We start from the raw sequence: 26,367 nt of genomic DNA on the forward strand, positions 1-26,367 counted from the left end.
GTGTCGCCAGCGAAATCCCGCCCTATCCCATCCCATCGCCAAGATTGTCTGCTAACTTCAGGATGGCCACCAGAGGCGCAGCAGTCGGCAGCATGGGATGGAGTAGTAGTAGTAGGTGCTGCCCACTCTGTGGGTCGGCTCCCCTCTTGGGGGATTTTGTAGTGGGAGAATTCTATTGGCATTTGGCTCGTGGTAGTGGTCTCACTCGCCATAGTGTTCATACCGACACTCTCTGGGAGGGTGAGCGAGTCAGTTATACTGACCTTTTTTCTTTATTTATTTATTCTCTGGTATGTGTTAGTACATTTACCCTAGAAATAATAGATTAAAGGATATTTCGCTGGCGACACGAGCAATCGCCCAGAAATAGATTTTTCATTACGTCAAAATCCCTTATATACAACTACCCAGAAGATACAAACACCATCCCCACCAACAGAAAGGCTGCAGAAGGAAGTGTAGGGGCACAAAAGACCAGCTCCTGATACACAAAATGGTAATGAAGAACAGTAAGAGAAGCAAAACCTTTGAATATTTTCCTAGCCTAATCTTTCCTTTGTGACACAAATATGCAATCTACCCTCCTGTTCATGTTTTTCAGTTCCAGTATACTCCAGCTTAAGACTTTGAACAACACCACAACATGACTTACAACCCACAAACTCCTATAAGACAGAGAGCACTCTTCTACCCTACCAAGCACCAGTTCCGCATGTCCTCTACTGCACGCTCTGTTATATTTACCTTTCCACCCCACGCCGCCACCACCTTGTCTTCTATGACGTCATATCCTATAATGTCACAACTCAACTAAAATACATCAAGATTTTCTAAAACCAAACACATTGAACATTGACCACATTCCACCAATAACAAAATAAAAATAAAATAAAATAAGTGACTAAAATGATATATAATCAAATTCAACCTAAGCATGGAATGGATTGACTACAAGAAAGCCTTGGACATGATAGCACACACGTGGCTAATAGAATCCCTGAAAATATATGGGGCAGAGGAAAACGCCAACTGGAATACAATACTTAAAAGCTCTGGAATAAGACTAGCAGAGGTTAACATCAGGAGAGGGATCTTCCAGGGTGACTCACTGTCCCTAGTACTCTTCGTAGTAGCCATGATTCCTGATGTTCCTGGACGACATCAAGCTGTTATGTTAAGAGTATCAAGGAAATAAGATACCCTAATCCAGATAGTAAGGATTGTATCTGGGAACATCAGGATGGAGTTTGAAAAAGAAAAATGTGCCTTGGTCAACATACAAAAAGGCAAAGTGACAAGGGCTGAAGGGATAAAGCTACCAGTTGGGAATAGCATCAAACAGGATTCAAATACAGGCAGGTCGTGGTTATCAGCTGGGTGCTGATAAGCAAAAACTACCACTAACCAAAACTCAACAATTCAAGGTGCTTATGGCACCAAGTTTTGGCTAATAACACCTATGTTAGGTATGTTATGGTGCCATAACTCTATTATCGACATTTTACGATAACCAGGGACTGCTTGTACCAGGGAATAATAGATAGAGAGAATATAAAACACCAAGAGATAAAGGAAATGATAAGGAAGGAATATATGCAGAGACTTAAGGAGATACTCAAGTCAAAACTCAATACCGGAAAGATGATGAAAGCCATAAACACATGGGCAGTACCTGTAATCACATACAGTGCAGAAGTAGTGGAATGGACGAAGCTGAACTCTGCAGCACAGACCAAAAACTAGGAAACACATGACAATACACAAAGCACTACACCCAAGAGCAAATACAGACAGAATATACAAAACACAAAAGCAAGGAGGAAGAAGACTACTAAACATACAGGACTGGGCCAACATCAAGATCAGAGCACTGGGGCAATATCTGAAAACCAGTGAAGAAGAGTGGCTCAGGAGTATATGGGAAGAAGGACTGATAAAAAGTCAACAAAGACCCAGCAATATACAGAGACAGGAGTGTGACAAACAGAAGGGAAGAATGGTACAACAAACCAATGCATGGACAGTACATGAGACAGACCAAAGAGCTGGTCAGCGATGAAACATGGCAATGTCTACAGAGGGGAGAACTCAAGAAGGAAGCAGAAGGAATGCTAACAACAGCATAAGACAAAGCCCTAAGAACCAGATATATTCAAAGAATGATATATGGAAATAACATCTCACCCATATGCAGGAAGTGCAATGTGAATAACGAGCCCATAAACCACATAAGTGAATGTCCGGCACTTGCACAGAACCAATACAAAAAGAGGCAAGATTCAGTAGCAAAAGCCCTCCACTGGAGTCTGTGCAAGAAACAACAGCTACCTTGCAGTAATAAGTGGTATGAGCACCAACCTGAAAGAATGATAGAAAATGATCAGGCAAAGGTCCTCTGGGACTATGGTATCAGAACAGATAGGGTGATACATGCAAATAGTCCAGACGTGACGTTGATTGACAAAACCAAGAAGAAATTATCACTCATCGATGTCGCAAAACTATGGGACACCAGAGTAGATGAGAAAGAAAGAGAAAAAATGATAAGTATAGAAAATAGAAATAAAAAGGATATGGGATACGCTAGTAGAAAGTGTACCCATAATCCCATTGACACTAGGCCCGATCCCAAGATCCCTGAAAAGATCCCTGGAAAAATCAGATGCTAAAGTAGCTCTAGGACTTATGCAGAAGTGTGTGCTCCTGGAGACAGCGCACGTACTAAGAAAAGTGATGGACTCCTAGGGAGGCAAGTTGCAACCCAGAACCCTATACTATTAAACCACCCAGTCAAATAGGATGACTGTGATAGACCAAAAAATAATAATAATAATAATAATAAAGGTAAAACAATGCACGGAATCATGATGATTACTGTTGTAAAGTATATAAGGATATCAATGAGCCACATTACTCACATAAAAGAACACTCACCAGTTGATTTATTCTCATACAAAGCATGCAAATTGGAGCAAGGTACATTTAAGGAAGTTGGAAAGTTATATTTAAATAAACTGATGGTAACTAATGGTTGCTAAAGGGATATGTAGTACTACACAGTATTTTTAGTGCAATATACAGTGTACCAATCATGGTAAATTGTATGTGCTAAGTCCGTATGGAGGAAACCACTAACCCCTATTTGTCATGTTATTCAACAGGTGAAAATAGACAAAAACAGTTATAATAAAAGTATTAGTTAACAGGTGAACATTGATTAAAAATTATAAAGAAGTTTGACAGCAGGAAGGGATGAGACAAATGAAATGGAAGAGAAGGAAAGGGCAAAAAACGATTAAGTGTGAGTCCAAAGGAAAGTTGCAATGAACATTTAGGATACCCTACACAGTGACACACAAGGTACACAGAAGGTGGTTACCATAAATGATGATGACTTACGATCTATCACAGTTTAATAGATCAATAGAGCTAATTCCTAGAAGTGACGGCTGAAGCAAGGTACAGTGGACCCCCATATTTGCGAAGGTTAGGTACCACAACCACCAGTGAATACCAAAAATCCGCGATATATTGGAATCCCTCTAAAAACGCTTATAACTGTGTATATTTTAAGAGCTGAAAAACCAAATACTCCTCTAAAAATGCTTAAAACTACCTATTTTCTTGTTATATTTGTGACTAAATACATTTCTAAGATAAAAAAATGTATTTAGTCAAAAAAATAACACAAAAATACAGTAATCAGTCATTTTTTTATGGAAAAGTCTGCAAATTACCAATTTTTCTGCAATATACAGTATTCGCGTTCTCCGGATTCACGGACTCACACATTCGCGAATTTCTCTCGGGAACGTTTCCCTGCATTATTCGCGGAAAATTCGCACATTCGCGGTATTTTTCTATGAGAAATATCCACAAATTCCTGGTTTTTTTTATCAATTTCCTCATAAAATGCACTTTTTGTGATAAAAACCAAGTATGAAAATTTTTAGTGGTTTTTCTTAAGTTTTAACTAACAAAATAGGCTGTTTTTAGCGTTTTTATAGGGGTTCCAAACCACTGTATTGAAAAAACAGGTCAGAGTAATATACACACATAACTGAATTCACAATTGCCAAACCGCAAATAAGTAGGGTCCACTGAATAGGTTTGGAAAAAAAAGAAAAGTGGATGAAGTAATAAATGGCAGAAAGCAACATAGCTAGAGGTTGAGAAGTTACTGGAAAGAACCTTTAGTACTATCTATCGTTATGCTGTGGAAGGCACTTTGTAGGTGTCAACCACTCTTTGGGTGTATGATCTGAATACTATATGAAATACTACATTGTACAATTAACAATTAATAACCAAAAAATGCTTTACACCAAACAACAAAAAGATTATATTCACCTTCAACATTTAGCGCTCCAAATGACTGAGAATAAGTTCGATGCTCATTAAAGGAAGCAGGAATATTGATTGCTGCTGATTTATCATGAGAAGCTACTGAGCTTCCTAAAGCAAGGGATGATCCACTGGTCTGTAAGAGAGAAAAGACAACATAAATTTACAGCAAATACAGCTGTACAGATATATTGTCACTTTTCAACAGCAATGCCATTTCCATATATTTCAAAGAAGTACAACAAAAAGCTAACAAGACATTCTGACAAATACAGGCGGCCCTCGGTTAGCAGCAGGGGTTCCGTTCCTGGCCGCCGACGCTAAGCAATTTTCAACACTAAGTGATTTTAAAGTCTACGGACGCTGCACACCTTCTTTCAGAATACTAGACCAGTCAAACGGCGCCGTAATCCCACAATGGTGTAATAAGTAAAATTATATTTATGCAGTATAGTACTATAGAATTTACTGTACAGTAGTAGTACTGTACAGTACATTATAGTATTATAAATACTGTAAAGTGAAAAAAAACCCTAGCTTTAATCCTTTGGGTGTCTAGAGTATGTAAAGATATAATAAGGTTTTATACAGTGTACAGGTAGCTGTAGTGTTAAAGTTACGATACTTCGTCTTACGATAATACGATTTTATGAGACCAAATTACAATAGCCTAACTTTCTCCCATCTTCTAGTTACATAAGTTCGAAAACAGCAATAGAGAATGATGAAAGTACAGTTTTAACGTTATACTCGTTGCGTAAATGTGTACAGCGATGAACAACCAAACGAGACACAACTTTTCTTTTTTTTTTCTAAATACAACTGAATTGGATAACATCCGTTTGGCTTGTATTTCAACCATCGTACTATAATATAATACACTATTACTGTAGTTATGTAAAATAGCACTGAGATATCTTAATGTAATAACTTTATTCGCTATAGATCAATGATCAACATAGATCAAAGATCTTTAGGGAAATATACCGTTAAATTTAAACCTAGTTATAGCTGAAGCTGAGAAAACTGTTCAAGCTGCTACTGACTAGTATCGTGCATCGGCAACAAGGATAAAACTCCAGTAAACGTATCCCATCAAACACAACCTTAGATAAAATTGAGATAAAATCACTTAAATCAAAACTACTGTGCTTGAAAGAACACATTTTACTGTTGGTTTCACAACAATGAAAGATAAAAAATGTAAAGTTTGTAATACGACGATATAAAGGAAAATTGCAAACGGAATCACATATTGTTTTACTCAATAAACACGCCGCCAACATAATCTGTTAACGAAAAATAGTTCACAATCTCGAGACATTTTCAAGTAATATTTCCTCCTAAAAACACGTTGTATAAGGAAAAATTACCTTGTTTCATTAAGTCAAGAATCTAGATATTTGTTTATGCTAACTAGAAGCACAAAAATTTGCTCAGAATTGCGTTAAATATAGCGAAAGAAACTCTTATTCGTCATCAGCTGATTTCCAAACCAAAACATTGGCTGCTCCACGGAATACTGGCTTAGATTTACCGTAGTATTTTATAATATGATAATATGAGAATACATACAATATTACTGGATACAGTGAAGTAATGTATAACTTTTTAAAAGATTTATGGATAAGATGCATATTTACTTTTTCTTCTGTGCTTATCTTAATTTCCGTCACTATGCCATCTACGTAGCAGCGGCATCTCAAGCTTGTACGGTCATACCTCAATTTTTTGCTCGCGTAACAAAGCAAAAAATTGACCAAGTTGCACGATTATATTTTGTACTTCTATCCAATGGAAAAAAAAACAAATTGCAGTGTTGCAAAATTGAATGTATACACGAATTTTGTTTCCATATTATAAAAAACGTGATTCAATGATATAAATTAAAATACAATAGTACCTGAGGATGCGAAATTAATCCGTTCTGAAGCAGCCTTCGTAACCTGATTTTTTTGTATCTTGGACCACATTTTACATGTAAATTGCCTAATTTGTTCCAAGCTCTACAAATATACCCCAGTAAATTTAATAATAAAGCTAAATTGACCAATAAACAATGAAATACAACAATTTGGACCATTCAATACCTAACTTAAACTACATATACTACTAATATGTACTACATACCTGTAAATAAAGTGTATTAGTATACATGGTACAAGAAATACTGTACGTATATACGTATGTAGTAAAATGTGGAACCTTACCTTTCGAGTGAGGCAATCTCCAAAAGTGGCGACAGAGGAGGAGGACAAATGGCAGAAAACATGAACACTTAACTTTACGAAACACATTAAAAAATGGCAGAAAGCATTAACAATAAACTTTACAAAACACACTAACAAATGGCAAAAAACATTAACACTTAACTTTACAAAAAACTTAAAATTAAATTTCTTTTTTTTATTTTTACATTTTTTTTTTTACTTTTTTATACTTTACGTTTTTTACAAAATTTCAATTTCTTCACCACCGAATGAATCAGATCACCGAAAATAGCGCTGGCCTTCTGGCAGATTGCCGTCTCGGTTATCGTATCGCCAGCAATTTCTGTCCTCAATCCATACAAGAAGCAGCCTCTCCATCTCATCATGCACATGGCTCCTCTTGTTGGACAAAATAGTCACGCCCTTGGAAGGTGTAGCTGCTTTGATGGCTTCCTTCTGCTTAAGGATGGTGCCTATCGTCAACAGATTTCGGCTGTATTCCTTAGCAATCAAACTCAACCGCATGCCAGCCTCATACTTCTTGATTATCTCCATCTTTGTCTCCATAGAAAGCATCTTCTTCTTTCCGTGAACTTCAGCAACTTTCTTGGGACCCATGACTATACGTACGTAATTAAGTTGTGTACTAAAGTTCTCACACAACATGATGAAGTACAAAGCGAAATCACTAACACAAATTTACGTTAATACAACAAAATAGTATATGTGAACAAACAAGTTCCGCGTGCGTACGATAACGCTGGTGTGACGGAGTAGCCGAATAACACCTTTACATAGAGCATGATGGGGTAGATGCTGACCAATAGGAGAGCAGGATCTTACAGCGGTAACTAGCATCAGAAACCAATGCAAGAGTGGGAGGATGGTGGCAAGTCTACAGAGTTGAAGGTGTGCGAGTTTTAAAATTGTTCTCAGTGGTCCGGGCGAATCTCGGGACTTTACAGTAACACCCTTTCGTAACCTGAATTATTTTCGTATGCAGAGGCAAAAAAATCTTCGTCTTTGCTTTCGTAACTTGAATTTTTCGTAAGTTGGGACTTTTGTATGTCGAGGTTCCACTGTATTATTATTCGGGCGCAACTGAACAACCTATTATCTTCATTGTGAAGGGCTGTTACAAAGACATCAAATGGACATGCGTACTGCCACATCATATTTATGTACAAAAATTAAAAAAATACCCTGTAATACATTTTCTTACACATTTTAAACATAAAAGCATGAAACCTTATAATAAAAAGCTGAAGCTTCATTAACAAAATGAATTATACAGGCAGTCCCCGGGTTACGACGGTTTCGGCTTACGACGTTCCGAGGTTACGACGCTTTTCAATTATATTAATCAGACATTATTTCCAGGGTTACAACGCATGTTCCAAGGTTACGACGCATGTTCCAGGGTTACGACGCCTACAACGCTCATCTGGCAGATGAAATATGACAGCAAAGATGCAAAATAATCAATATTTGAAAGTTTTTTTTTATGAAAATACCATAAGAATGCAGTTTACATAGTTTTCAATGCACCCAAAGCATTAAAAGTAAGGTTTTCTAAGGATTTTTGACGATGTTCCGGCTAATGACGATTTTCGGCTTAAGATGCGTCTCAAGAACGGAACCCCTGTCGTAACCCGGGGACTGCCTGTAATTAACTCCCAAATTAATAAAATATAACCACGTGAAGTTTTTCTAATCCATTTTTCGGAACAGTGGTGGAAAAGAACAAACATAAAAAATATCCTCTGATATACGCGCAGGGCACTTACAAAAGCTGCTGTAGTCTGTATCATATTTATGTACAAAAATAAAAATACCCTATGCATAATACTTTTTCATATACATTTTAAACAAAAGCATGAAAATTTATAAAAATGACACATTGATTGCCAAATTTGCACTTTTTTAACTATATTTTTTGGAAGAGCGGCAGGTAGCAGCCGACAAGAACAGACATGAAAAAACATCTCTGATAACGTAGAGAGCCATTTCAAAAGCTGCCTTTGTACCATATTTATGCACAGAAATAAAAATACCCTATATGTAATATATTTTCATACACATTTTAAACATAAAAGCATGAACATTTATAAATCGACACATCGATCGCTAAATTTGCACTTTTTTTAACTCTATATTTTCGGAAGAGCAGCAGGCGGCAGCTCACAAGAACGATCATGAAAAAACGTCCTCTTTGATAACTGGAGGGCAGTATCAAAAGCTGCCTTGTATCATATTTATGTGCAGAAATAAAAATACCCTATACGTAATACATTTTCATACACATTTTAAACATAGAAGCATGAACATTTTTAAATTGATGTATCCATAGCTAAATTTGCACCATTTAACTCAATATTTTCGAATAGAACAGTGTCAGGGGCATATAGTTTACCTTAATACCTAGGTAATAACTCTCAATCAAATTTTTTAATATGGTCTGAACGGTATTTCTACAAATGTATGTACTCATTAGACATAACGGTGCTAACGGTACTCGTTAGACATAACTTGCTAGCGGCGTTGTTAAGAAAAAATTGTGCCGTAAAAATACCTTAAAATACCTTATTTTTTCATTAATATTTTTGCCGACAGCCGTAAAACTGATTCGCTGCTAAGCGATTGCGCCATTAACCGCGGGCCCACCTGTATCCACTTTGTACTTAATTCACATTAATATTTTCTTGATTACATCACAATGAATCTTATAAAAATAACAAAAAACATTCATATCCACAATAATTTGACAATACCATTGCATCACTTTCTTAAGCATCTTTCAGTGTTTTACACATAATATTATGTTGAAGACTCGCCTTGTACAACTGCAGGTTCCAGTACTTTATATCATGCATATACTTTACATGCTGTGCCGTAATTTATATTTCTTTATGATTAACTGTCATTTCAAAAATAGTGTAATACAAACACTGCAGTTGAGAAAAACATAAACTGCTGGTATTGGCTGCAGTTGAGAAAAATGTAAGCAAAGATAAAGTCTTGGACATTCAAAAGAAGGCTGAAAGAGTAAATTAAAAATCTGACTGTATATATACTTGAATTTTTTTTCACTTGCTATAATGAATAATTACACAACCGACATAAATGAGAAGGCTAAAAAAAGTCAAATGGAAATCACAATGTCTTTCCAGAAGGTTATACCCAGACTATAAGGAGCACCCCCCACAATCTCTCTCTCTCTCTCTCTCTCTCTCTCTCTCTCTCTCGCTCTCTCTCTCTCTCTCTCTCTCTCTCTCTCTCTCTCTCTCTCTCTGAGTACTGTCTTTACAGGCTGATTTTCAAAACTGAGAATTCAACATTTTCATATCTATGAATTTTATGCACAGTACATGATAAAGTTAACATACCTTAATGGAATGTGGTTAATATCATTGTGTTATTCATTAAATATAGTGCTTTACATACTTACCACATGTTTCAACCAATGCTATATAATAGTCTAAGCTCTAGTAGCTTATGACATGTTTCAGATGATGTATATCATATCTACCTGTGAAACATGTGATCTTGCTAGTTATGCGACCCCCAAATTTTTACCCTAAAACTTGTACATGGAATTCTTTTAAAAATGCTACTTACCTAATATCATTTATAGTCCTGTAAAGTGGTATAGATATGTTGATGATATTTTAGCTGTTCTGCCTGCTGGTATTGATGTAAATGATTTACTCTCTAAATTAAATAACCAGGTATCACCGATTAAGTTTACTCTAGAATTGGAAAAAGACAATTGCCTCCCTTTCTTAGATTTTATGCACGGTCTAGATACAACAGGTCAGCCAGCGCGCAGCTTTGGGTATGAATCACAAATACTGTGACGTCACGTGCCCTGGTCTCTCACACGCGGTTAACCAAAACAATATGCTACCTATAGTCGTAAGGTAGACTCCAGGACTTGCTGTTTGCCCATATATCTTTTTATTAATTCATTCATTCTACCATTGATAATGCCAAGTAACTGCACAGTATTTGGCCGTTCTAATACACGTGAAAAAACTAAAAACTCCAATATAAAATACCATCGTTTTCCAAAAGAAAAGCCATACAAAGACCAGTGGGTACATGCCTGTTGCAGTGCTGATAGAATTAACGTCGTGTTCTCTGATGTTCCCCATTTAATCAAATTAGTAAGAAATAGTTTATTGACTGGTTGATTCCTTAATAATGAAGAGTGTATTTCAGCTTCTGGCATACGAGAAATACTTAGTAAAACCAAAACAGACTATGGGCTTGCATATAAGATCAATGAAATGCATTTAAATGTAACGGGTCAACAAAGACAGCGCGTTAAATTATCAGTGCAACTGGTGTCAACATCATGTGCCAATTCAGAAAAATATTTAGGCGAAAGAAGACTGTAGAAGTGTCAAAACTGGAGTGAAACGTCCAATTTTATTCTTTTAATAACGAATGATTGGCTCGACATCACGAATTCTTCATGCATGTATGGAGAGTGGTAAAAGCACTGCTTTTGGTATTGATGCAGAAATACAAACAAACAAACAAGTAAATTAAATTGCTCAAGGAATAATTTTTTCATGTAAATCCACCATTGCTTTATTTAATGTTAAAAGCCTCTCATAGTATTGGCTACCTACTGACACAAAGATTAAATCAATATTGCCTTGAACATTTCTTTGGGTGTATAAGGCCATGGATGGTCACCGTGATCATCCAAATGCAGTGAATTTTAAATTCAGGCATAAAAAAAGGGATTTTTGACGTAAGGAAAAATCTATTTCTGGGCGATTGGCTCGTGTTGCCAGCGAAATATCCTTTAATCTATTATTTCTAGGGTAAATGTACTAACACATACCAGAGAATAAATAAAATAAAGAAAAAGAAAAAGGTCAGTATAACTGACTCGCTCACCTCCAGGAGGGCGTCGGTATGAACACTAGGCGAGTGAGACCACTACCACGAGCCAAATGCCAATAGAAATCTCCCACTACAAAATCCCTCCAAGAGGGGAGCCGACCCACAGAGTGAGCAGCTCGTACTACTACTACTCCATCCCATGCTGCCGACTGCTGCGCCTCTGGTGGCCATCCTGAAGTTAGCAGACAATCTTGGGCGAAGGGATGGGTAGGGTGGGATTTCGCTGGCGACACGAGCCAATCGCCCAGAATAGATTTTTCCTTACGTCAAAATCCCTTTTCTGGGCTCAGCTCGTGTCGCTGCGCGAAATCGTACCAGAGAAATAGCACAAGATTGTAAACAAAAGTAATAAAATGAAAATAAAATAAAATAAATCAGAATAGGTCTCAAATAAAAGATAAAATATATATATGAATAGACTATAATTGCTAAAAGATACATATACACAGGGGTATAAAAATAGAAATATGCTTAAATTACCCTTAAATCTAATCATGTTTGTTAACATAAGGTAATTTACATATATACAGGTAAAATTATTTACATGTATCAAATGGTATCTGTGTAACAGCATGTATCAAAGGTAAAATAGCAATTAATAAAAACAATCAACAATAATAATATATAAAGGAATGTATATGACTTAATATACAAAACCCGTAATCATTATAATATGATGTATCCCCTAGCATAAAAATAAGGGGAAACATCCATGAGATCAATGTTTATAATCATTTGTGAGTGTCCCTAACCAGACAATAAGGGGCACCCACTACACTATCACAAAAGCAGCTAAGACACAAGGTGAATGCCAATGAACAAGGTATGAATAGACGAACTTTTGGGTGAGGCAGGTAGAAAGGAGGACTGAATCTTCTACTATAAATTAGCTAGAGTCCAGGGGAAACTATGTTACCCACTGCTACTGCTGGGAATTTCAGAGCTTCCAAGGACTTAAGGTAGTGACGTTTGAACACTGTCGGCGATTTCCATCCAGTATACTTTTTCAACGCATCGAAGTTCATATGTTGGAAATAATTAATTGAGGTGGCTACTGCTCTGACATCATGTGCTTTCGGGAAAGAGTCAGGATTGGCTTGCTTAATAAAGTACAGGATTTGTTGCCTGATGCCTTTAATGGATAAAGTTCCACCTTTTTCCCTCCTAAAGAGGGGACCCGATGAAGATGAGGAGGTCCTAGACAGAAAGGCTCGTAAGGTTGTAACTGGGCAAAGAGATACATCTTGTGGAAGGGGTAGTACCTTCCAAGGTTCCCACCTCATCAAAGGATCTTCATTCTTTGCTAAAAAGCTACGTTCCGGAGAAAGTAGGACTTCTCCTGTGGGAAGGAACTGAATATGATCCGGGTCTCTGGATAGAGCCGACAGTTCTGAAATTCTTGCTCCTGAAGCTAAGCTTAATAAGAATATGGGTTTTTCTTAAGAGCATTATAAACGAGCATGTGTCATTATCGGTTTCTGAAGCCAGTTTAGAACATCATTAAGAAACCATGAAACTGACGTAGGCCTTACAGAAGGCCTAAGCCTAGCACATGCCTTAGGAATAGACGAGAAGTAGGAATCCGTCAAGTCTATGTTAAATCCAAATTGAAATATCTTTTTCAAAGCTGACTTGTTTGTCGTAATCGTGCTAGCTGCTAAACCTTTTTCAAATAAGGATCTGAAAAAGGATATAGCTGAATTAACTGTCATGATTCTAATATCCGATTCTCTCAGGAAGGTTGCTAACTTTTTGACAGCAGCATCATACTGCCTCAAAGTCGAATCCCTTTTATCGGATTCCAAGAATAGAATATTCTGAGGGTCAATATTCGCATCTCTTTTTGCCGCAAACTTCATGAAATCCATAAAGTTAGGGTTTTGAGAATCCCTGAGGAAGCGAACACAGTCTTCATTTGTACTGACTGGGAGAGCTTGGGACTGGGGATCTGAAGAGGACGAAGGCCCAGCTCCAAAATTAGAGGATACCAGTTGCTCTTCGGCCAGTCTGGGGCTACTAGAGCCACTTGACCCTTGAATGTCCTGAGTTTGTTCAATACTTTCATGAGGAGATTCACTGGAGGGAAGACATAAATCTTCTCCCAGTTGTTTCCAGTCTAGAGCCAGGGCGTCCGTGGCATAGGCCAGAGGGTCCCGGTTGGGGGCTACATAACACGGTAGTTTGTGGTTCGCTTGGGATGCGAAGAGATCCACCTGAAGCCCTGGGACTCTTTGAAGGATCCATTGGAACGAACTGTTGTCCAGTGACCATTCCGACTCTAGGGCACTGATCGGGATAGGGCATCTGCTATGACGTTTCTTACTCCAGCTATGTGAGTGGAGGAAAGATGCCAACTGAACTTGTCTGCCAGGGAGAAGATGGCTATCATGACGTGATTTAGATGACGTGACTTGGAGCCTCCTCTGTATTTATAACAATGTACTACCACTGCGCTGTCCAGGACTAGCTTTATGTGGGAGTACTTGGGTGGGCGTAACCTTTTTAGAGTCAAGAACACTGCCATTGCCTCCAGTACGTTTATATGGAACTGACGGAACTGAGGTGACCAAGTCCCTTGAACCTTTTTGACCTGGGAATACCCTCCCCAGCCGCTTAAGGATGCGTCTGTGTGGATGGTGATCCCTGGTGGAGGGAACTGAAGGGGTACTGACATTGATAAATTCTTGACTCTCGCCCACGGCCGAAGTCGATTCTTTAGAATCAGAGGCACTGAGGATTAGTTTTGTTCCCTGGACCTGACGTTTGCTCGCGAGCGCCAGATTCTGGTTAGGTCTTTCAGTTTGGCTTTCATTAAGACGTTTGTCACTGATGCAAACTGGAGAGAACCCAGGATCCTTTCCTGAGCTCTCCTTGTACGCTAGTTTGTGACTTAGAAATTGCTTGACTGACTTTGCTATTTCTTTCCTTTTGGTTGATGGAATCGACAGAGTGTGGGAGGATAGATTCCATTGAATGCCCAGCCACTGAAAGTTTGACTCTGGAGTGAGTCTTGATTTGGTCCTGTTTATCTTGAAGCCTAGATATTCCAGGAAACTGAATCACTTTCAGAGTAGCTCTGTTGCATTCCTTGACTGTTGGGGCCCAGATCAACCAATCGTCGAGATACGCTACTACCATAATCCCTTGCGATCTGAGTTGTTGCACTACCACTTCCGCTAGCTTCGTGAACACTCTCGGTGCCACGTTGAGTCCGAATGGAACTACCTTGAAGGAGAATGTCTGGTCTCCTATCTTGAAACCCAGATACGGACGGAAGTGTCTTGCAATAGGGATATGATAGTAGGCGTCTGTAAGATCGATAGAGGTGGTGACGGCCCCACGGGGAAGTAAGGTCCGCACCTGAGAGATCGTGAGCATCTTGAACTTGTCGCAGCGGATGGTTAAGTTTAAGCTGGGACAAGTCTAAGATTACCCTTCTTTTTTGTGAGCCTTTCTTTGGCACGCTGAACAAGCGACCTTGAAATTTTAACTCTTGACTCTCGCTATAGCTCCTTTCTGAAGGAGGTCCTCCGCGTACTCTGTCAATTCTTTGGAAGGAAGTTGAAACCGGAAAAGGGTTCCTGGCTGGGAGGTTGTTGGTTTCCGTTCAACCCAGCTCCCAACCCAGCCCCTTTTGGACACTTATGCCTTTCTGGAGCCCACTTGCTGAAGTTCCACCGGTGGCGAAAAGTGAAACAGAGCCTCCTCCTACTCCTGAAGTTCTTCATTGGTTCTGGTAACCGCCTCGTCCTCCTCGTAAGTGCTTTCCCCTATTAAAGGGGCCTCCCGATCCTCTCCCACGAAAGGACCTCTTACCTACTCCTGCCTCCCTTACCCCGAGCGGTCATACTTCTGAGAAGCTTGACTCTCGAAGGCTTGATGTAAGCTGGAGAGATGGCGTAAGAGGTGGAGGGCTGAGGCTGAGGGGATATCACATAAATTGGCTGTGATTGACCTTTAGAAGTGGAGGGTTGGGCTGTCTGCACTAACGGTACTGCTGGAACTTGTTGAGGAAAGCGTGGTTGCTTCTTCTGGTAAGGTTGGAAAACGCCTGGGTTTCTTTTGTCCCTTACTTTAGGAGTCAGGTCTTGCCTCCTCTTAGCCGTAAGGCCCCAACGATCCTTAAGGCTCTGGTTCAACCTCGTAGCCTCTGACTGGACCTCCTTAACCATAGCTTCTGGGAAGAGATCTGCTCCCAGATGAAGCTAGACGAGAGTAACCTATTCGGTTCATGCCGGATGGTTGCCTCTTGTAGGACATGCTTCCTACAATTCGTCCGAGCAGTGGCAAACTCAAACATATCTGACTGTACCGTTTGAGTCAGGGCTTTGGTCATGAGCTTAAAGATCGGTTCTGATCCATAAGCCATGGTAGCTACCTCAGACATAGCCATAGAATTGATGGATCTGGCTAGTCGCGATTTTGCGTCAAATTCCGCCTGAATAAGGCTATCTGGGAGCCTGGGTAGCTTTTCACCAAACTGCTCCATAGCACAGTCCGGTTTGAGTTTGCCAGCTGAGAATGTGGTTCGGCAAGTCTTCCCACAATTCTCCAACTGAGGGGAGCAACGGAGATGTGGATCTGCTTCCTTCACTTGTGCGGTATAAGGTTTCCCCCTTCTGGCCGCTGGGATGGTCGACCTCGCGATCTTGGTTAGGAAGGGCGGGAGCGGTACTCTCATCCATTGTGAAAATGGTAAAGGGACTCTTAAACGGTTGTATCTTGGTGTTAGAACAATCCATGTCCTCTAAACACCTGAGCCATTCTCTCTGAGCCTGGTCTCGTGAGTAGAGGACTGTCTCCTTAGGTACCTTATCGTCACCCGCACCATAGCCGAAGGCGTGAGCCTTGCGTAGCCTATGAACGGAGGCTGGAGGTCTTCCGGGAAGAACTCGAAGTCCTCTATTCTTCGAGTCCCAAATTCCGGTATAGAGATGAGACCGTCCTGGAAGGGGGCGTATGACGCTACTCTCCACGGATTGTTCATAGAGAACTGAGGTAGTGAGTCATACGGAGGAAGTTGAGATCCACTTGTGTTGGAAAGTGGAGGAGAGGCTAGAGGAGCTTCTCTCAGCCCGGCTATAATGGAGTCCTGGGAAGTAATCCTATCCGACAGACGAGAGATCATTTTGCTCATGCTACTCTTTAAGGACCCAATCAGGTCACCCACCTGTTGCAACAGGCCAGCATTGGAGTCCAAAGCCGGAGCTGCTGCGGAGGTGGAGGGGAGGCTCTGAATCGGAACCAACGGTAGCGGAACTGGTGACTCTGCCGGAGTGCGAGATCTCTCTCTGGAGGATTTACTCCTCGAGGACTTAGAGCCGGAGCTAGAAGCTTTAGACCTGGTTGCTCCGGGATTCCCAGCCGGAGACTTACGGGAGGAGGATGAAGCCGAAGTCGTCTTCTTAGACGACGACGACGTCTTAGTCAAGGTCATCACTTTAGCCTTGACCTTAGGTCTAACCGAAGCGCCAGGAGGAGAATATATTTCATCACCCGTGAAAAGCCTTGGAAGGATGGAGAGGTTGCAGGGGTAGAAGAAACAGTTACGCCCAAGGGTGACCCTTGGGTGTCCACCGTACCTACCTCGACCAAACAGGTCGTCTATACCTACCATAGGTTCAACATTAATATCTAGGGTCGCGACATCCGTAGAGATATCCTGGTCTTGATCAGTTAATGAGGTAGCCAGCTGTTGTTGGATGAAGGCGATAGTCGGATCCGCCTCTACCGGGGTCGACGTATCCTGTCGCCTTGCCTCCGGGGAAGATTAATAATGCCAACCGCTTCTCCAGGATGTAGGGCTGTCCCTTGGCGGCGTTTTTCCCAAAACCGCCGACCCAGGCCCGCAGGGTAGCCAGTGCGGTATCCCTTACTGCCGGAGCCTGGAAGAGAGGGCGTAGTTTAGATTTAAGAATCACTTAAAAACTAAAACTTAAAGTATAACTTAAATTAAATGCCTTAAGTTAAAGTAAATGATGAAAATTTAAGCGCTAAAATAGAAGTGGAGCAGCTACTGGAGATGGAAAACTTACCCCTTCCAAAAGCTGGCTCACCAGATCGTTAACATATGGTACACGTCTCATGGTACCAGACCTGGATGTCCCCGAGCGGAGTCGCGCATGGAGCATGGACCCGGCAAACTTCGTGTCCACAAGGGTCCTGAAGTGTGGCGGAACATCCGGATGCTCACAGTTGGTGGCCTGTAAGTGGGAAGACACATGAGTATCTTAAAAAACATCACTTACAGTCTAAAGGACAGAAGAACTCCGATGCATGCCGGAGCTCGGAAAAAATTTGGGCATAACCCCTCCCTGCATCGCCTTGAATAGGCTATAATCCCGGAGAGATCCGGTAAGACATGTAAGGGAGGGGGGATGGTTTAAGGTACTTAAGATAAACTTATAGATAACTTAAACCTAACACACAAGCAAACCGGACTAAGTCCAGTGCGTAGCGGAGTGTAGTAACTCAGCAAAACGGTAAGGTTAGCAGAGACCCACTGTATGCTCCGGTCCACCCTACTGGGTGGACTAACAACTTTCCGCTGGATACCAGGACTCCGATCAGGAAGGAGCCCTAGTAAGGTGGGAAAGGGCGAGAAGACATACAGGCTCGAGCTAGCCCGGAGCAACAAGGCAGCGCGGAGGGTGGGAAAGGCCAGTACCCCCCACATCAGTACCACCCGGGCCGGACCGAGAAGCCGGAGAGGTCGAGACCAGTCTGGGTCTGTCCCGACTCCCTAGCCCCTCCGCCTGAGGGGAGAGAGGGAGGCAGGCTCGGGTATGTGGAGCGAGCATGGGCAGACCGACCCACCCCCGCCCGACTCTATGGAAGAGCGGGAGGGGGGGGGAGAATGACTGGACAGGCGTCTGGCTGACCCGTGATCACGAAGTGACCACGAGGCGGTAAGACCAAATACGACAACTAAGCCTAGGACAACCACTGATCAGAGAAATGCTATCGGGAAGCATACTGAACTGAAAAGCGGTAGCAATAAGCCCAACTGGGCCAAACCAACTGATCAGAGAGATGCTATATGGAAGCAACCGAACTGATGAGCGGTAGTATAGGCTCAAAGAGCCAGGACCTAGGCTAAGCCAGACGCCTAACTAACCTAAACTATAATAAAATACACAGTATAAATAAATAAAATGAAAGAAAGAAAACAATATAGCAGGAGAAAAAATCCAGGAGTGTACGACTAACCCGAAGGCAAGTCTTACCACCCAAAGCTAGTCAGAGGCCGATACTAAGAACCTGGACTAGGGTCTGGATAGAAGAAGCCTACGTAAGGTAAAATACATGCATGCATGACAAACCTGAGTAGACCGTACCCTAAGTAAAGCGGATAATCATATAGAGCGAATATAAATAAGGGGATGTTCTAGGTATGGGAGACCAAGAACGAACCCACCACGAGGCAGAACCATGCTGCCATGCTTCCGACCCCGAGATCGTATTTATACCTAAAAAACGGCAAATACTGTCTCAGGGCCGGAAAAAACCAACTAACCGTAAATACTGAGTACTTAACTTAGCTGCTGCGATAGCTGCACGCTCCATAATAGAAAATCCAATGAAAGGGCACAAAAAACACAGAGAGGAAAAATATCACAACCGACTCGTGTGCGCTAACTTGAAAGGATGGCCACCAGAGGCGCAGCAGTCGGCAGCATGGGATGGAGTAGTAGTAGTACGAGCTGCTCACTCTGTGGGTCGGCTCCCCTCTTGGAGGGATTTTGTAGTGGGAGATTTCTATTGGCATTTGGCTCGTGGTAGTGGTCTCACTCGCCTAGTGTTCATACCGACGCCCTCCTGGAGGGTGAGCGAGTCAGTTATACTGACCTTTTTCTTTATTTTATTTATTCTCTGGTATGTGTTAGTACATTTACCCTAGAAATAATAGATTAAAGGATATTTCGCGCAGCGACACGAGCTGAGCCCAGAAAATTGTTGTTAGAGCAGGAAATGAAGATAATAATTGAAAAGTGTGATATCACCTCAGGTGAAAAATCCCTTGAATTTCCCCCATGAAGGTGAGTATGTAACAAAAGAAAGGGAGTTAGGATTAGAAATATGTCTAACAACACAGATGTTTAGAAATTTAGATTTTGACTTAAAAGATGTTTTTGATGAGGAAGAAAACCTTTTAAGAGCAAACACAGAAATAAAAAAAGATATTGAGGGACTAATTGAGGAGGAGGCTCTAAAGTACATTGGGGGATATACTGTCAAAATATTTTGTGTGAAATACCCTGAGTTAGGAAATAAGAATAAAGAAGTACTAAGGAGTGATACTTGGATAAACTGTGTAAGTAGGGGGGAGTTGTAAGTAACTTCTAGTCATTTTTTTTCACAGTGTTAATGCAGGAGATCTTTAATGCTGCAAGAGAAAGCACTCATAGAGGGCAAACCTTGTTTTAAAAAGCTCTGCTTTGAATGGAAAAAGTCTAATATTGAAGTTCCTGACCATGTTATAGCTTTCCATGTAAAGATATCTGTATATTTTTGAATGATATATCTTAATAATTTGATAAAGTATACGAAACATCAAGGGCAACCATGCAGGGAGGCACTAAGAAAAAAGATAAAAGTTGTAACTTTATAAAATATTTTCAAAATGCAAATGTTGTTTTATTTATATTCTTTTGACACTTCAAAGAGAGCATTATCAAAAACATTCTGTTCTAAAAAGATTCTTGATGGTGTGTTAGACCTACGTTCTTAATGGTTCTCACCATCGCACTCCCTCAGATGACGTAGGTGCGCAGAAGAGGCTTAAAATTTGTACGCTGTCTGGCTGACCTGTTCTATCTGGACCGTGATTTTATGATACATAGAGAACCATTTCAATGTAAATTCAGATTTACAGGAAACCAACCAACAACTTCACTTATGTTCATTTCTATTCAGGCCACCATCTTAACATCAAAATATGAATTTTTCTTCTATGTTTTTACGAGCATTGTGCATTGTCAGTCCCCAATATTTGGATCAAGAAATTAAATACATAGGAAAAATAGGGAAAGATTTATGTTATCCTTCACATATATTAGATATTTGTTATAACAAAGTCCACAAAAAGTTTTATAGTTTTATAGTGTAAGTAACACGAATAAAAAAGATTCTAAGACCATTCTCGGTTTGCCTTATTTTAACGGATTTGAAACCATTAAATCATTGTTATAAGCCTTCAAGATCAACCTTGTTTTTTCCTATAACAACACACTAAAAGGAATGTTAATAAAAAATGGCTCCAGGGAAAGCAACAAAATAATATATAAAATTCCAGGTATGGACTGCCCCTTTTTTTTATCTTGGACAGTCGAGCCAGGGCTTAGAAGCAAGATTAAACCAGCATAAATATTCTGTAAAAACTGGACAAACATCTAATGCAATTTTCATTTATTTAAGTGAAAACAATCGCCGAATAAATTGGATTGGTAGTTCAGTAATTGCAAGGTCAAAAGATGTCTTATCACAAAATCTTTTAGAATCTGCCATAATACAACTTACTTCCCACTGTAATTTTAATATTAGTCATGGCCTGTTTCATTTAGACCCTTGCAGTATTTGTAACATGTTTAAGAATGACCTCAAAGATATAATTACAGACTTAAATACAAACTAGTTGCCTTAGAGATATCTTCATTGTATATGTATGTTTAATATGTATTGTGAATAAGTTTTTGTTTACCAAAGTTCTGAATAGCTGTCGCCCTATATAATCCTTTAATTATCTTGTCCTTGTGTCTGAACAGATTGACTTAATCTTTTTGTTTTCTTAAATTGTACCCATGTTTATGCTTGTTTGGAAAGGTTCCTCATTCTCCAGGTGTGCTGGATTCTAGGCACTAATCTCATAATTCCCATCTGTCAGTTATACGACCTTTCCTGTACTATCAATTCCTCATGTAAGTCAGTTTATAGGTTCGGCTTACGACGTTCCAAGGTTAAGGGGGCCGGCTGGAACCCCTATATATGGTGGTATAGGGCGAAAAATGCAAAGTCATGAAAAAATTCATGGAGCTTCAAATGGCAATTGAGAATACATATACGAAATATTTCGTCAAAATTCCTCTTACTTTCGTAGTTACAGGGTAATTAGTAAACATAACTCATTAAGCCTAAAACATTCATCTGTACAAGAAAATGCAATATTTCTTCTGTCATCGTAAATTTTGATAATTATAGGCAAAGAAATTGTGAGAAATGGCATCTGTAGAGATTCCGTGGCTCGCAGAAGCGTCTGAAGCGAGTATCTGGTTCAATCATGAATCAGTTGGACCATAGACGTCAAGTAGATTACACGTTCGAGTTTCACCTCGTGACATTCGCTTGCTTTTACGTATGTTTATGTATGTTTCGGCAAGAAGTTCATCATGCCAATGAGGAAAAGACAAGGAAAACATCTCGCTAACATACAGACGAAGAAAAATCGCTCAAGTATTATTACAGAATATCATAATATACGCGTAGTTAGTGAAGAGAGAGGGGAGGGTTGCCTAGTAACGCCCCCTTCTTGCACATGTCACACTGTGCCCAAGGCTACGATCTTTGAGCAAAGAGATCTTCATTTATGATAAATAACATAGTTTTGGTTTTTTTAATAACCAAAATGGAATATGAAATTCATAATAATCATGATTTATTAAATTGTCTTTGTAAAAAGAGAGTACACCTTCGAGTTTCACCTTTGACATTCTCTTTGGCAAAATTTACGTTTGTTTATCTTTGTTTCAGCAAGAATTTCATCATGCCAAAAAGGAAAATACAAGGAAAACATCTCGCTAACATACAGAAGAAAATTCGCTGTAATAAGCCGAGTTAGTGAAGGGGAGAGAGGGGGTTACGTAGGAAGGAGTGCCCCATCTTGCCTCAAGCAGTGCCCCAGGCTACAATATGAGCAAAGGGATCATCATTTATGATTAAATTATGATAAATAAAATAGTTTTGGTTTATTAATACACAAAAAAGAAATATACATTCATAATAATCATTATTTATTAACATTGTCTTTATAGAAATACGAAGGAAAACTTTGAACGCCCGTTATCTCAAAACTAATAACACTTATTGACCTTCAAAATCTATCTCCTCACTTAGTTTTGAAGCTATAACATTGGAATTTTGGTATATAACTCAGAAAGAGACATTATAGAACAATCAAATAGAGCCCTTTTTTTCCAACTTTTTGTTTCGTCTTTTTTTATAAATTTTTTTCTCGTGATTTATATATTTGGGTTTATTTTTTACCATATTGAAAAATTCATATCTAGCAAAAACTTTTAGAAAAAAAAAACCCTCCATTTGATTGGAGGTCGACATCAGGTCTATATATGGTAGTAATCCCCAGGTCTTAATATTAAATATCAAGGGAGGAGATAGAATTTGAAAATAAAAATGGTATTTTCGGGATAAATTGCCCTGGGCGTCACAAAACCGAAGGTCAGAGGCGAAAATCATATGCGGTTTGGAGATGTCCCAAGTCACCTTATTAAGTGGTATGAATGTCAAAGTCCTGTCGTTAAAAAACGGCATTAGCCGGCAGGCCCCCTTAAAGCACTTTTCAATTATATTCAGAAATTATTTCCAGGGTTACAATGCATGTTCCAAGATTACGGCGCCTACAACGCTGATCTGGCACAAGAAATATGACACCATAAATGGAAAATAATCAATATTTGAAGGTTTTCAAGATGAAAAATGCAATAAAAATGCAGTTTACATAGTTTTGAATGCGCCCAAAGCATTAAATGTAAGGTTTTCTTAGGATTTTTGACGATGTTCCGGCTTACGACAATTTTCAGCTTACGACGATTTTCGGCTTACAACGCTTCTCAAGAACGGAACCCAAGTCGTAACACGGGGACTGCCTGTGTATGTATGTATGTATGTATGTATGTATATGTGTATACATATATTAGATATTATAAATATATATTATATATATATATAGTATACATATATATATATATATAATATAATTAATATATATATATATATATATATATATATATATATATATATATAGATATAATATATATTATACATATTCTATATATACATATCTATATATACATATATATATATCTATATATATATATTATATATATATATATATCTATATATACATATATATATAATATAGATATATATATAAATATATATATATATATATATAATATATATATATATATATATATACAGTGGACCCACCCGTATTCGCGTTCTCCAGATTCGCGGACTCACACATCGCGGATTTCTCTCGGGAAGGTTTCCCTGCATTATTCGCAGAAAATTCACGCATACGCGGTATCTTTCTATGATAAATAATCCACAAATTCCTGGTTTTTTTGATGAATTTCATCATAACAAAATGCACTTTTTGTGATAAAACTATTAAAAAAACCATGTATGAAAATTTTTAGTGGGTTTTTCTTGAGTTTTAACTAACAAAATAGGCTGTTTTTAGCATTTTTTTAGGGGTTCCAAACATTCGCGGGTTCTAACTATTCACGGGGGGGTCTGGTACGCATCCCCCCCGCGAATATGGGGGGACCACTGTATATATATATATATATATATATATATATATATATATATATATATATATATATATATATATATATTAGGGCTTTTGCCTTGTATAATAAGGCGCCCTATGAGGTAATGTTAGACTTGCGATAATCTTTCGCTAAGTTGGTTTGGTATTGCACTTCTATAGTCAATGGAGTGTCTTGGGGTTTGTAGATCACTACGAAGTCGGGATTATCTTCTTCTTTATGACGACGATGTGTTAAACTCATGATGATTCGGTGAGGAGGTTAGGATCTAGTAGAAACCACGAAGTACAAAAATACTTATATTCTCTGAATTTACATGGTGAAGATCAGGTATGATTGTACAAGTCTTCTAATGACGATAGCTTGATCGCTTCTGCCAATGATGATGGCTAATTCTATTCTCCCTACATGATAAAGCTTAGGTAAAGAGTTACAGGTCTTCTAATGACGATAGCTAACTCTGTTCTGCTCTACTACCATCTCGGTTACCAGTTATGAAGGAAGCAGATAGTAGCTCGAACATATGAACATACAATCAGATGACATAGTTACATACGAACACACAATCAAAATGAGGACACGCTACAGATCACATAGGCCGTTTGAATTATAGGTCGCGGTAGTTGTCTCAAGCAGGGAGCTTGGACTAGACTAATGTTTCAAAACAAATGAATGACCACAGATGACGGCATGTTATCTTAGCCTACTTTTATTGATAAGACATCTTTAGCGTCTCTAGTCTGATCACATTCCTGCAAGCAATCTGGTTGACCTCTTTAGTTTTAGTCTTTTATATATATGGAATAACATTCCATATCTGTATTATGTAAACACTACCATTCAGCTCGGTCAGCTACCAAAACCAACTACTGAATATTACTCAAACTTGACTTGCATTTGACTTATAGGATGTGATACAGACACTATGTGAATATATATATATATATAAGTAAATAAAAATTCATGGTGTACATGAATTGATTCAAGTAATAAAATATAAAACAATAATATTGGTAAATAATAGTGATCACGTGATATATAATGATACAGTTTTTCACTTCATCTCATTAAGATACATATGCTACAGAAAATACTAATGTACTCTGACAATTGCATAGAATGAAGATTAACATGATAAAAATCATATTTTAACTGATAAAAAATTTCATATATGAATTGATAAAACTATTAATGTTTATGCTGATTGATTCGTTGATTTTTATGCTAAATGTTATACAGTAGGGCTCGATAATCACGGGGGATAGGGCCCAGAACCCCCCGTGATAAGTAAATACCCGTGTTATCCTGATACCCCCCCTAAAAATTGCTTTAAACTGCCTACTTTAATAATTAACCAACCCAAGACCACTATTTCAATGTTTATAACTGCCTACTTTAGTTCAAGCACCAAATATGTCTTCAACTATCACCTTAAACTAAATTCAAGACAGTTTCAAAGTTATTCTTTCCTATCTTCAATTTCCCCTTCATCAGATCAGCAAACAAAAGTATATTACCTAACAATTCCTTTCCATTTTCATGATTTGGCTGCTGCACCAAACTAAAAGTATAGTATATCTATTTTGATAATGAACATATTTATGATAAAAAAACATGATTTACTGTAAAGATTACAGCACCCAACTATATTATTAATGTATAAACAGCAAAATACAGCAATAAAAATCTAGTTTTGTCTTTTGTTTACGTTTAGAATCAGCTGATGGACGTTTATTACCGAAAGAATTATTTTGGAAAACAATTTAGTTGCCAAAAGAAATGAATTTATTAATGGAGTTATTATTATCATTAACTTTGTACATAATAGTTTATGGTATTATGATTCAGTAATTCATATTTTATTGAGAGAGAGAGAGAGAGAGAGAGAGAGAGAGAGAGAGAGAGAGAGAGAGAGAGAGAGCAGCTTGGGATGAGAGTAACTGTAGAATAGCTTGAGATACCAGCTTAGGACGAGCGTCCTGATACTAGCTTAGCTCGAGAAATACATAATGAAATCTGTATTTGAAATATTTTTATGGTGATAAGAAATGAAACATGGATAGTGATAAGATATTCTCTTGTATACTGTTATAATGTGATAATCATTGAGTCAACTATAAAAGTTGTATTGAAGCAGTTTCGTAAATCACAAAGAATAAAAGAAGAAGAGAGAGAGAGAGAGAGAGAGAGAGAGAGAGAGAGAGAGAGAGAGAGAGAGAGAGGCTTGGGATGAGAGTAAACTGTAGAGAGAGAGAGAGAGAGAGAGAGAGGAGAGAGAAGAGAAGAGAGAGAGAGAGAGCAGTTGGGATGAGAGTAACTGTTGAATA

At 38.8% G+C, this 26,367-nt stretch overlaps 1 protein-coding gene across 1 annotated transcript in view; it reads right to left on the bottom strand.

Annotated features, from left to right (window-relative positions):
• LOC135196150 (GATOR complex protein Iml1-like) overlaps positions 1–26,367 on the bottom strand; it is a gene marked incomplete in the record, with an annotated part of 480,334 nt that overhangs the window by 289,091 nt on the left and 164,876 nt on the right. The window contains 1 exon segment of the mRNA XM_064222704.1: positions 4,351–4,480. Coding sequence (XP_064078774.1) covers positions 4,351–4,480 — 130 coding nt within the window.

This window comes from Macrobrachium nipponense, chromosome 17 (assembly GCF_015104395.2).
Source record: "Macrobrachium nipponense isolate FS-2020 chromosome 17, ASM1510439v2, whole genome shotgun sequence".
NCBI lineage: Eukaryota > Metazoa > Arthropoda > Malacostraca > Decapoda > Palaemonidae > Macrobrachium > Macrobrachium nipponense.